This window comes from Atractosteus spatula, chromosome 18, assembly GCF_055471065.1.
Source record: "Atractosteus spatula isolate fAtrSpa1 chromosome 18, fAtrSpa1.hap1, whole genome shotgun sequence".
NCBI classification, from domain to species: Eukaryota; Metazoa; Chordata; class Actinopteri; order Semionotiformes; family Lepisosteidae; genus Atractosteus; species Atractosteus spatula.
Window position 1 is genome coordinate 15,494,786 of NC_142723.1, and position 12,882 is coordinate 15,507,667.

General features: G+C 43.9%; 1 protein-coding gene across 2 annotated transcripts; it reads left to right on the forward strand.

Moving 5' to 3' along the window:
- Window positions 1-564: 564 nt before the first annotated feature.
- tedc2 (tubulin epsilon and delta complex 2) lies at window positions 565-11,108 on the forward strand. 2 transcript variants are annotated; one of them, XM_088937044.1, is made up of 10 exons: window positions 565-626; window positions 1,229-1,327; window positions 1,662-1,717; window positions 2,023-2,542; window positions 3,486-3,539; window positions 4,705-4,783; window positions 5,877-5,997; window positions 6,849-6,950; window positions 7,138-7,328; window positions 7,921-11,108. In XM_088937044.1, the coding sequence occupies exons 1-10, from the start codon at window positions 610-612 to the stop codon at window positions 8,065-8,067; spliced, it is 1,386 nt and encodes a 461-aa protein (XP_088793170.1). In that variant the 5' UTR covers window positions 565-609; the 3' UTR covers window positions 8,068-11,108. The 2 variants fall into 2 exon arrangements, with proteins under 2 accessions (XP_088793170.1, XP_088793171.1); XM_088937045.1 differs by lacking the exons at window positions 565-626; window positions 1,662-1,717 and having other exon boundaries at window positions 1,199-1,327.
- Window positions 11,109-12,882: the final 1,774 nt, after the last annotated feature.

Sequence of the window (12,882 nt, forward strand, 5' to 3'; positions counted from 1 at the left end):
GCTATGGTTACAGGCCATCACATCGCGAGATCTTGTGAAAAAGTAAAAGCAAAACTTTCTAATTTCTTTCAAACGACAGTAGCAGATTATAGTATAATATGTATAATTTAATTACATTTCAAACTGTAGGAAATCGGGACCGAGAAACTCGCGCTAATGAATTGCAAGTTGTAAAGAGCGGTAATATTACCAAAAGTGGGCACGACGGTAATATTTATATTTGCAATAATATATCATTAATATTTATACACAGTAATGGTGAGCGCCCAATACGCTCTTACTCTCCTGAAGGTATTTTTGTGAATCAACCATTTTAAAGTTTGTGTGCAGGTTGTGTGTTGTAGCAACGGTAACTGACGAAGAGGTCCTGGCAGCTCGATGCCACGCTTTCGAAAAATAAACAGAACAAGTCAGCTCAGCACGGTAGTACTGCCTTGAGCACCTTGACACACACGCACAAAAAGTCTGATTTAAATTGTTCGTGAAGCGTTGCCCCGTTGCACGGCACCGCATATTAGCGAAGTACAAGCAGGACCTACAGCGGCCTGTGCTCGGCAGGCGTGACGCTGCAGGCGGCGGGACAGAGGCCCTCTTTCGGCTCGCTTCAGCATGCAGCCGGCCGGCAGGTCAGTCAAACTGCGGTGAAGTTTGTTTTCGCAGACCTGCAACCGCCACAGCATTTCGTCTTCCGAGTTGCGGACGGCAGCGCGACAGCCGTCTAGTTCAGTAGTCTCATTGCTGAGTTTTCCGAGGCATGGTTTTTAGTTCACCAAGTCACCGTGAACTCCAAAAAGCAGTTTCGGTTCTAGTAGTCTGTTGTGTTGAAGCTTTTGCAGGCGGTTGCTGTCGTTTACAGTCACGGCAATAAAAAGCATTATAGAGTTACGTACCTGTACCGTGACATACATTACCCATATTGAAAGAGAATTCGTTTTCAGTTGCCATTGCAACATTCATTCACTTAAAGATCTTTTTAAATGTAAGAAATCATTTGATAACGTGGTGGTGGAGGGGAGTCCCCATTACCTGTAAAGCGCTTTGAGTGGAGTGTCCAGAAAAGCGCTATATAAGTGTAAGCAATTATTATTAATATTATAAGGTGTGTTATGGGAGGGATATATATATTTTTTTAATCCAGCGGGGCCTGCTATATTTTGACCAGGGGTTGGTATGTGTGCAAATCTATCACCTGTAAAGACTGATGACGTCTGACTGTTGTGTGTCTCAGGTCACTGAGGGAGATCAGCCGAGCCATCGAGCAATGCAAGAAGGAGGAGGAGAGGTTGCAAGAGAGTATTTGTCTGTGCAGGAGGCTGCTGCAGCCCTGGTTAGCCTCGTGAAGCGTTTTTTATTATTATTTCTAGAGTTTAAAAAACGGCCATACTGAATGCAATAGTTACCAACACTAATGAGAATCAAGGAGTATTTATCCATGTGTAATGGAGTCTATATGTAGTTCAGGTGGGTAGCCGCATCAGCATGCGAAGGCTGGAAAGGAACAAGTAATAGGTTTATTCCATGCTGATAAGAGAAGAAAGGAAACAACGTTTTGGCTTTGGAGCCTTCTGTGACCCAGAACGTGATTAAGCAGTTAGAGAATGGATGGCTGGATAGGTTTATCCTCTCTTGTTAATAACTGTATGGCTTACGCTGTTGTGCAGGAGAAACGTGGTGCAAAATGACCCCAAGGAAGTTTCAGCTCCAGTGGTCAAAGAAGGTACGCTGACACTTGATTTTACTGTATCTGACAATGATACTGAACGACATTATGTTGTTACACTAATCAGGTCTATTGCAAAACTGCTGCTCTTGAACCTGACATTGCAATAGCCATTTTTAAGTATGTGGGAGAGTTAAGAGCAATGTGGTATGCAAATTACACAGCGATTCTTTGTCCAGAATGAATTCTCAGGCGTCAGAACAGTGATGTGGATGTCTGGTCTGAATCAGAGTGAATCGGTGTTGCGTGGGGTTGGTTGGCGTCAGCAGTCTTAGCAGGAGTGCATCTTGATCCTGGTGTAGATCCTGACCCCGTGCCGGAAGAGAGGCAGGAGATGGAGCTTGTGGAAAGAATGCTGGAGAGAGCCTGGCGGGTCCGTAGTGCTGCCTTGCGGAAGGAGTCTGGGCACCTGGAGAAACGGAGCCAGCTGGCACCAGGTGACATCCCAGGTCAAAGGGCAAGAAAAGGCCACAGCGGGTCAGAGAAGGAACTGCGAGATGCCAAGAAGTCCTCGTCCGCTGGGCCTCACAGAGAAGGCAGGGCGCTGCCCCCCTCTACACAGCCGAGCGTGGTGGGCCGACAGGTCAAGGGGGCTGCTTCCCGGAAGACGAAGCAGCCCGCTGGACACCAGGGGGCGCCGTCCACTTCTCAACAACCCACGCCCAGGGAGGGTCATGGCGCTCAGCTGGGCAGGGCTGCGGTCAGCCTGGAGGCCTTAAGAGCCCATCAGGGCTCTCGGGAGTTTCCAGAGAAGCAGAAGAGGCAGGAAGACTCCTCGGTGAGACCAGGAGACAAGAGCGCCTTCACCCTAAAAGAGGATGGGTAGGACTCGTACGATGTGTGTTGAGCACTTACACACTGCTGCTTTTTATGTAATGTGTGTGCTTACATACAGCAATCATCTCTCATACTGATGAGCAGCCTTGTCACAGCACCTACCATCAATCAAGGGCCAGTTCCTTCTGCGACTGTCCTTTGCCATCACAGTGTAGGAATACCTACAAAATAAGAGTTCAGTCTAGAGTCTTGAATTGTTTTAAAGCTGTCATCGATATAAAGCGCCGTGGCATGGCTCCAGCGCTTCAGTCCTGGGTTCAACTCCAGTATGTACTGCCTTCCGTGTGTAGATTGTCTTCTTCTTGCTGTAGAAATTATTGGTTCAGAAATGCAGCTATCTCGAGATGGTCGACTTTTTCCGGGAGGCTATTAGGGCAGACCAAGAACTCGGTCAAATCGCAAGTTACAGTATTCCAGCTTTCTTTTTCCTTTTTTTCTTTTCTACAGTGGGCTCCCTCTCACCACTGTCAGTCTCAGCCTTTAGTTTTTGTGGTTTTCGTCTTGTTTTGTATCAGTCTATTATTACTTTTTTTTTAGTCCAGTCTTGTCAGTGTACTGTACACAAGGTGGATAATGTTGTTCTCATTGTCAGTGAAATGCATTTTTGATGTAGTTCACACGTCAGTTGTTAATCTACTTTAATTGCATCAATTTATTGATTTGCACCAATTAAACTCATCATATGAAGTTTCTAATTGTTGAATTAATCGCAGTTCCTATGCTGATTACTTAATGATTGCTGTGATTAGAGTGCCTACAGAGATGCCTAAATGATGTTGATTGAACTACAGGGTAGGAGCCTTGAAGGTCATGCGATCAAGACCAGCCCCAGGGCCTACCTTTGAGACTTGCTGGAGTGTGGCTCTCCAGGAACAGGGTTGTTTACCCATCCCTGTCTTCCACTGTGATTTGTTGTTCTCGTTTGCAGGCAGTCCCTACAGCTCCCTGCAGTCTGGAGACAGCAGAGGGTGAAACAGTGCAGGTCAGTGTGTTCAGATATTCCTTCATAAGAATCTGATTAAAGCTTACGGACTCCAGGGTGAGTCCTGCAAGGATGTAGCGTGGACTCCTGGCGTGTTCAGGGTCTGTGCCTGAGGCTCCCGGCGATGGCACACATTGGCTCAGGAGAGGATGGTGTCTGCTGGAATGTACCAGAACACCTTCTACCTAATTGACACCTCGTCCCCCATGCTGCACCAGTGCATCTCCGGGAAAGAAGACGATAAACTGCAGATAATGTGTTCTATCCTCTCAGAGAGAGGATTAACAAGGGGATTAGTACACTGTAAATCTGAGGAAACAGATACCAGCTTTCTTCAAAATATTTAGTCATTTTATCTGTCATTGGAAGGATGTTAGCTGTCTTTCAGTCATCTCTACAGCTGTTCAGCTTTATATGTATTATAATTCTGATTAACTGTACACGCATGTATTATGAAAGCATTTTCGGATGTGTGAATCGTGCTAATTCTGTTATTGTTAAAAAAGGGCAGGTGGTTCAGTTGCTGAAAACCTAGGGAAAATGCCACAGTATGTTCATTTACATAAGTAGTTATGTATTATTTGGTATTGCTTCCAACTAAGATCTGTGCCGGGTTGCGGATTCTGTCTTGTGTGACCCAGGCTTTACTCTGAACAGGTTAATTCACCACATCACCTCTGCCCGATCAACTCTCTTCTTGTAAGGAGGTGGCTCAGTACTTCTGTAACAAATGTAGTGTTTGTTAGTGTGCCAGGATCAATCATGAATGTTCAGTTAATCAAAATGTCCCAAGATTTAATCACTATCCAAAATCTGAATAATATTTCTAGAAACACACATGTATAAAGAGTGAAATAAGGAACAAGTAAGTGTTTATTCCATGCTGAAAAGAGAAGAAAAGAAACATTTTGGCTGTGGAGCCTTCTTTGGGTGCGTTCTTCAGCCTGATGAAGGTTCTACAGCCGAAACGTGTTTCTTTTCTTCTCTTTTCAGCATGGAATAAACCTTTACTTGTTTCTTTGCAGACTGCGCATGCCGACACAGCTACCTACTCGAACTAAATAGTGAAATGTTTCTTTTGATACTCACTAAGCATATATTTTTTTACAATTGCAGAAATCGGGGCATCTAGGAGTTGAGCCTCTGACTGTTTTCTTCATTGCAGGCTGTGGAAGAGAGTGTCCACGTTATCGGCCAACCCAGGGCCAGAGAAGACACAATTCATGGAGAGACTACAGAGCACTGTATCCTTTATCTGGAACAACTGATGTGCCTTTCTGCAAAAGGTGCACCGTCATCTGTAATGTCTTCACACTCTGAGCTTCCCAGCACACACACAGCAGATCTAGCTTCGGAAGGAGGACCGCGGCTGTCGAGACTGACTATACTGCAAGCTCACAAGCTCCTGACTATCCACAGGAGTCAGTGTTGTTAGACAGTATATGGGTACACATCGCAAACTGCCAACTCCAACCTGCTAAAACCTGCTAAAATGCCCACAATATGCCAAGCAGCGCCAGTCAGCTAATGACAAAGCCCAGCTTTCAATTAAGTATGTATTGCAAACAAAAGCAACATTTACAAACATTCATATATGTTTTTAACAGTGGCTGTATAAAGTATGTGAATTCCCAGTGCATTTAGACTATCAAGCATCTCTCTACTATGAAGACAAATATACTAATCAAAAATTAAATTTCAGGGGATATATTTATCATCTAAGTAGTTGGCTACACTAAAGTGGTGCGTAGACTTTTGTTATAAACAGATGTTCTGTACTGTTCTCAGGACTTTCATCCTTGAATCATCACACCCTTTCACCATTTTAATTAGTTCACACTGATCTTGTAGTCCTTCTCACATGCTGTTGCATTATGGAAAAGGGGAGATGATTCTTAAACCTGAAGCGTGCAAATTCTGAATTTAAAACACTGAATCCTTCTAGGGAGTACTTTCAAATTGAAACCCTTAATGAGAGAGTTAGTTAAGGGTGAATGACCAACTTAGGGAGAGACTCCTTAGATGTAAAAGATAGAAATATCCACGTGATGATTTCTTCACATAGAATTTTAAATATTGGTTAGAAAAAAAATGGATGTCTAAATGTACGTATTAATGCCATTGTGATATTTGTTCTCATATTTGGCCCATTCTACTAATTGATTTCTTCTAATATAAAGTATACATAAAGTAAAATATATATAAGCCCTCACTGTTTAGTGCTTTCAGTTTCTTTTTTAATTTCTCGAAGCCAGACTAATTCATGCTGGACAGAGCCTTCCGGAGGGGGATCGCCCTTCCTTGTGCGTTGTGGTCTCCTTGACACGCTCTCGTCAGTTCCACCCGCAGGTCCCTTCCCGCAGTCTGGCAGACGTGCGGGATGAGGTTTCCAGCCTCCGGGGACGGTGTTCTGACCTCGCACAGCGCTGGCGGACTGAGCAGCACGCTGACAGCACAGGCAAGCCAAGGGCGGGGCGATGCCGGGCAGAGTTAGGACGCCTGGTCTGGGGGGGGGGGGGGGTCGACTGCCTGACTGGAACTGCTTCAGGGTGCTCGAGACGCCATTTCTCTCATGAAGAAGTGTTAGTGTACATCTGGATTCACGTGCCTTTGAAAGCTCTTATTTTGATATTAACGTTTACATGCAGTCACAGATTTTTAGTGCAGAAGTTACCAGGTGCTTCGTTATTAAAAAAAAATCGTGCGGTAGGTCAGTATAGTTTTACGCTGTTTGCTTTCTTTTTCATGAGGTGTACATTGGTGCGCAAGCTCACAGTTGTGGACTAATATCTTGAGGTTGCGACTCGAGCTTCGGTGCATGTTTTCGCAGGAGCTAGATCATGAAAAATTCAAGGAGCTCCTTCTGACCGAGAAATACCCACAATCAGGTCTGGCACACCACACAGTTTAGCCTTCTTTTTTGTAACAGTCGAGATCCTGCAAACTAGTCTAGGCTCAGCAAACGTAGCAGCACTAATTACCTGTGCTGTGGAGAATAGAGCTTTAGTTAGGTAGTTGGTGCATTTTTCTAAAAGAGGTCAATTCAATAATGCCTTGCTCATCCAAAAAGAAAATGCTGGATGCATTTTGAAAACCAGACCCCTGAGACTTGTGGGTTCAGATCTCCGAGTGACAGTGCTGTTGCTGATATAGCTCCAGTGTACGTCCTGTTGTAGAAATAGGTACTCTCGGGGTTGCCCTTATACACAAGAATATATTCTCGATGGGCTCAAAGAATTAAATCGAAAAAAATTTAAAATTAAGAAATGAGTCCTGCGGAGACATGTTTCTCTCACTGTGTGGTTGCAGGTCCCTCGAGGTGGGAGAGGGAGTACGAGAGTCTTTTGACGTTGGAAGGCCTCATGGAGACCTCCTCAGGGCTTCTTCAGCGAACCAGCCAGCTGAGGGAAGGTATGTTTGTCCCAGTGCTAGAGGCTGGACCCTGAAAAGAGCCATGCTTACACAATGGAGTCGGAAAGAGTCCGTATTGACATAACACTCTAGGAAGATCTGGGAATAAGATATTTGAGTTCATGTTTTTAGGACCGACTGGCCCAGAGTGAAAGCAGATCTGACAGCCATGTGTTCTCCTCTGCAGCGGTGGAGGCCTGGGACAGATTGCTTCCTGGTGATCACTGTCCAGTGAAGATGTGGAGGCTCTGGAGACAGAAAGGTGCTGCAGCTCTGTCCCCTCCAGTCCTAAGTTACTCTTCTGCAAAGGAGCTGAGAGAGCTTGAAGGGCTGAGACTCAGAGTGGACATCCTGCAGCAACAGATCCATCTCCAGAAGGTAGTAGTCATCATGGGTTTCCTTGCCGGTAAATCAGGACATATAGTCCTAGACTGTACTCTTCCAAAAAGATGTAGTGTGGTAGAGTCTGGTTGCAGAGAAAACCACTTTGGATACACAAAAAAAAAATCCTAAATTAATGTGCAGTGACAAATGTCACTGCCGGCAGTGAGCTCTATTAAAAAGTCAACACCTTTTGACATGAAAACTAGTGATATTGCTTTAACGTTTGTTTGGATGGTTGTATCAATGGCTGTATAGCACATGAAGAGTTTAAAATTCTAATTATTTTTTCAGTGTGACAATAAGATGGGTGAGGAGGTGCTGAGTGCACACCTCTGTATTTTAGAGATCTTGTATATGGTTGGTGATCTATACCTCTCTATATTGTACATTCATCAAACCCCCATGAGGTTGTGTTTCATACCCATCAGCAATCTATTTCTCACCCTGTGTCCGTTTATAACAGATGATTTACGGCTAGTAGTGGCAGATCGGATGTCATACCGTTCCCCTCAAAGACAGGCCTGCTGCATAAGACAGGCCTTTTGCATAACTAAGTATTTGTTTTCCTTCTATCTATTCTGCGCAGGTGATGGGTGAAGAGCTGACCCCCTGGCTACAGTCCGCACTGTCCTCGGGACGTCCCACTCCAGCTGTGCTCCGTGGGCTATACTCCCTGCTGGGTGAGGGGGGGCAGCCATTTCCCACGTTAGTACTGGACGATGAACCCGACTAAGAGGACCCACAGCTGACCGTGTATCTGCCACACCAACCCGTTCGAGATCTTGAGGCTTTTCCGAATTCGATTACTCAAGGGATCACAAAAGCCCAAATACCGCTATATTTTTCTCTTATTTTTCCACTTTTTTTTTTAATCCATCTGTTTGGTTTTTTTTCCCACTGCACTCCACGAAACGATCTTCACCTTTCAGATGAAGAATAGAGGGGCTCTTCCACAGGACATGCTGATGATTTTGCATCAAAGGAAGCAGTAAAAAAACTGTGATGATCACTGTGTCCACACTTGCTCATGAAAAGGGCTTTTTGCTGATGCCTTTATTTAAACTACATACGTGGTTTTGCCCGGATAAGATGTATTGTGAGCGAGTGAAGCCTTTTAGGAGATCTAGCTGGTTTCAGGGAAACGAAAAGCTCTTGAAACCATTTCCTGTAAAATAAAAGTTGTTGTAATGGTAATTGGTGCACTGGAAGGTGGGGAGGGGTGGTGACACTGAAAAGGAGCAAACATAGTCATATCGCTGGCACAGTGCCTGACTCTCTCATAGCCTTTCAGACCATTGCATGTTTCATTGTGGTGTGTGAGTCTGTAAGCCTTGTCTTCCCTCTGCCTTGCCTGTGCTTTTCATTTGAAGTGCATTCAAGGCTTTTTGAAACCGGAAGATAATGCCGGATCTTTTATGCTATTATATTAAAATAGTAGCACAGCACTCCACTCCAGGTGCATGGTGCAGGGAAGTGCCTCTCCCCACAGCAGTCTGGCATGCAGTGTATTTAAAATAGCTGAGTGGAATGTTGTTTTTGGACTGATTCCCGCTGTTTCAGAGGAATGTCATTTTTTACTCAGGGTGCTTTCAAAATAGGTATGAGGAGGACCCCATCTCATTTAAGCCACCAGTTGGTTTATGTGTGCTGGTAATTGATTAGAGAGGATGACCTCTTGTTCCAATTGTTTTAATCGGCACCACCGCATTGTGGTGCCACATGGATGTGAAACTAATGTAATGGAAATCTTTGTTAGCCTTGAGCCTTTTTTATTGCTGCTTATTCAATCATTATATCAATCAAAAGTGTGGTCTGGGAAACAAAAGACCTTCTGTTTCATGCCTTTGTGTCCATTTCCTCTTCTGTTTAACCAGTTTTCATTCTTTATTCAGAGTAGCTCTGAAAGGCGATGGCACCATCTTTGCTGCTCTTAGAAGATGCATTGTAGGTTAAACCTCTTCTTTTTAATATGTGACTAATATTCCTTGTACCTTCCGTTCCCAGTATTCTCATTTTAATATTTAAATAATGCGAATACACTAATGGTTGCAGAAAAACAGCGTGAAATGTCCTTGCTGACAAACAAAGTGCCTTTTACTTGTAGTGTCTTTAGACTCAGAAAGGAACTGGTATCTTGTCTTGGTTGAATCCACCCGATCTCTGCCTCTGTGTACTTGATGTTCCTTTCTCTTCTTACCGTTCTTCATTACAGATCCATCGATCAGCTTTGTGCTCCTGATAGATGGGCTTCTAAGTCAGGGTTCTGAGGGTGTTTCCACCCTTGTGCCTGTAGCCTGAGTGTACCTGATAAAACTCCTGCTCTTGCCTTTCTGACTGAGCGCTTAGCTACATAGCTGAATCTTAATTGGCCCAATAGTCCTTCTTTTTATAACCTAATAGTTTAATTTGAACTTTCACTGCATCTGCTGGTTATTATTCTGGCCGAGCTCTACACCTTCAGCGACAGTCTTAATTGATCTGCTTACTTGTTTAAACTTATTTCTTCACTCATCACTCACATTCAATAATAACCGACATCAAGGGTACTGTTTTCAACAGCTTCAGCACACAGACCTTTACAAAGCCTCTCCACAACTCACTTGCTATTATTTCTGACTAAACCGCTCTTGTAAGCCGATCAAAGGATGGCGAACAGACACAGGTGACACTATCATACACGCCCACAGTGAGAAATATTTCCTCCTCCAGAGGTCCAATTGATTACATTTGAGGCAACATGTTTGAATGAGGGCAGTTCTGAAACTTAGAGTTGAGACCAACTGCAAATCATTGGGGCTTTTAAGACCTGAAAGCTGAAATTGCCAACATGCCACAAAAATAAAACTGAAGTTAATTAGCTTCTAATTATGAATTCTGCTGGATCAACAACCAAAAGAGACCACATTCCAAAACAGGGGTCAGTAGCAATGGTCCTGGAAAACAAAAGTTCAGTAGGTTTTATAGGTAGTCTTTAAATCAATAAATAAATGCCGGGGATAATTTAACTATTATTGCTTAAACACATGGTGTTTTAAAGTAATTTAGAGATCATCTGCAACAAAAATCAAAATGTTCTGATGGTTAACCTATAAGAATGAATTAATGAATGGGTTCAGAGCAGGAATACTCCAGCTCTGAAGGGATTTACTCTGCCATGTGATGCTGCTTTATCTCAGCAGAGGGCTCCCTACCCTCATATTGGTGGAAGCACAAGATCGTTTTCGGGCTCTCCCAGCTTTTTTCTGCCGGGATCATTTTGTTGTCCTGACTGTAGAGTCTCTTGTTCAGTCAGTGTGATTCTGATTGCTCCTGTCCGGCAGGCTAAATCCCTTTAACTCTTGTAAGTAAAAGCATGCCTTTGAAAGTCATTAAACAAATTAAAGGTATATAATTTACATTGTTCACAGGCTCCTACGAGCCTTTTAGATCATCAGTTGTTCTTTTGTCATGTACAACAGCAGATCCCCCTTGTAATCTTCATCTTTTCAAATAGGGAGGCCATCTTCTTAACCAGCTAGCAACACCCTGTACATTCAACTAGGTCGTTTTTCCAAAACATTAAACCCGACTTCTACTGTAAGCATGTCTTTGCAGTCATGCAGAAAGAAGCCGGTTTGCAACTTACGGGCAGGAGATGTTCCAGCTGAATGCTTTAAGATGTGTGCCAGTCACTTTGCCTACTCCTCCTTGCCTCACTTAGGAAATGTATTGACGTGTGAAGGTTTCTTCGAATTGTTTGAATTTAAAGCAAGGCAGAATAAAAGGAGAAAATACTTTGACAACTACGTCTTGCGTTAAAACTCTGCTGTAACAATGTCTAAATATACCTGTGTATTTCGTAAAACCCATGCAGGCAACAGCATGCAGTATTGCGATTGATGCCTACTGTTAATTTGCATTACAGAATAATATTCGACTCAAGTGGCATCAATACTATGGAGCAGATTCTTCAGGGAAGTTTCTGCTTAGTACAGTGATTACTGAGTAGCACCAAACTGCATGATTGCAGCCGAGCACAATGCTGCCTTTGGTGGTGCATTATGAGGGCCCTCTTTCACAGCACATGGTTATGGCTGTTAAACTAAGGTGGCTTACCAAGGAGCAAAAACTTAGATCTCTGTTATAGAAGTCAGTATTCGTGTCAGGAACGATTGCGTGGAGTGTCTGGTGGTGAACCAGTCAGTCTCCCTCCATTCTCCTTCACCCTCATGTCAAAAGTCCCTACTCGTTAACAGGTGGGTAGTGTCATTTTGCTCCCAGTCTTATTTGTTTATTTTTTTTATAAATTATACTTTCTCCAGTCAGCGTTGCATTGTTCGTGCTGCTACCTCACAGCTTGCGTGGTCTCGGGTTCAGTTCCAGTCCATCTGGGTGGAGTTTGCATGTTTCTTCCTCCCAGAGACATGCAGGACAGGTTTGATTGGCTGCTCTAAATTGTTCCTCCCAGGGTTCAGTCCTGGTCCCAGGGAGATGGGCATATCATCTCGTTTGTCCCACCTGCCACAAATGGCACTGCGCAGGTGTTGCCTGCTTGAACTACTTATCCAGTCCACAAAACGCGAAGAAGAAACCAAGGGCAGTATTCCAGTCTTAAGAACAGCTTGCGCTTTTTCTTGGGCCACGTACTGTGGGTGTGTGGAGCCAAATGCCGAGCCGTTTCACAGATGCTGAGTCACTCAAGAACCTTCAGGCATCTGTTTCACGGGGGTCTGTGGATCGATAGGCTACCGTGTAAGGGTGGTAAATGGCAAACGGGACGCTTGTCAGACGTAACCGTTCTTCTGAGCTTCACAAGGCAAATATTTTGGTGGTTTTGGTTTTTGCCTCCACTCAAAATTCCCAGAAAATGACTGGCCACTTAGTTCTCAGTGGTGCTGCTGGCATAAATATATACTCACCACAATGCTGTGTCTTGCTCCCAGGGATGCCCCTTGTCCGTGTAGGCCGAGTGCGACACTAACGTTCAGCCACCCCAGGGATTACTCAGCCTTTACCCATTTAAAGAACCCCCATAATAATAGAGTCCTTTAGCATTTAAGATTATTAGGCTTCCGAGTATGCATAAAGTTTTTGTTTTCTTCCCATTTCTTTGTACAAATGCCCAGCAGCAGATAAACTGCACTGGGCCACCTTCCGTGTGGAATTTGTAGGCTGTTTTGGGGATCCCAGTTGCTGCAACCCATACTACATTACGCAGCTTTCTGATAATAGATTGATGATGTGCAGCCTGTTATAACCATTTTGACAATTAGCGAGCATGTCGTTCACATCCGACTCATCTGACGATTTCGTTCCTGGATGTATCAGTATGGCTGCATGCCCATTGTTTAGTTCTCAAAACGCGGATGTTCTCTAACCCATTGATAATAGCTACATTCGCTCCCATCTATAAAACTGGTGACCACAAACCTAGTAATTATAGATGAGTAATCTGACCTCTATTAAATGTATGGAAACAATAATTAGAACTAAATTAGAGGATCAACCATATGGCATATTCTAAGGGATAGTTAGTATAGCTTCAGAAGAGGTGGGTCTTATTGAACTT

Coding starts and splice junctions, on each gene's coding strand:
- tedc2 (XM_088937044.1), top strand. Junction 2,543..3,485: donor TTCACCCTAAAAGAGGATGG/GTAGGACTCGTA, acceptor TCTCGTTTGCAG/GCAGTCCCTACAGCTCCCTG. Junction 3,540..4,704: donor CAGAGGGTGAAACAGTGCAG/GTCAGTGTGTTC, acceptor TCTTCATTGCAG/GCTGTGGAAGAGAGTGTCCA.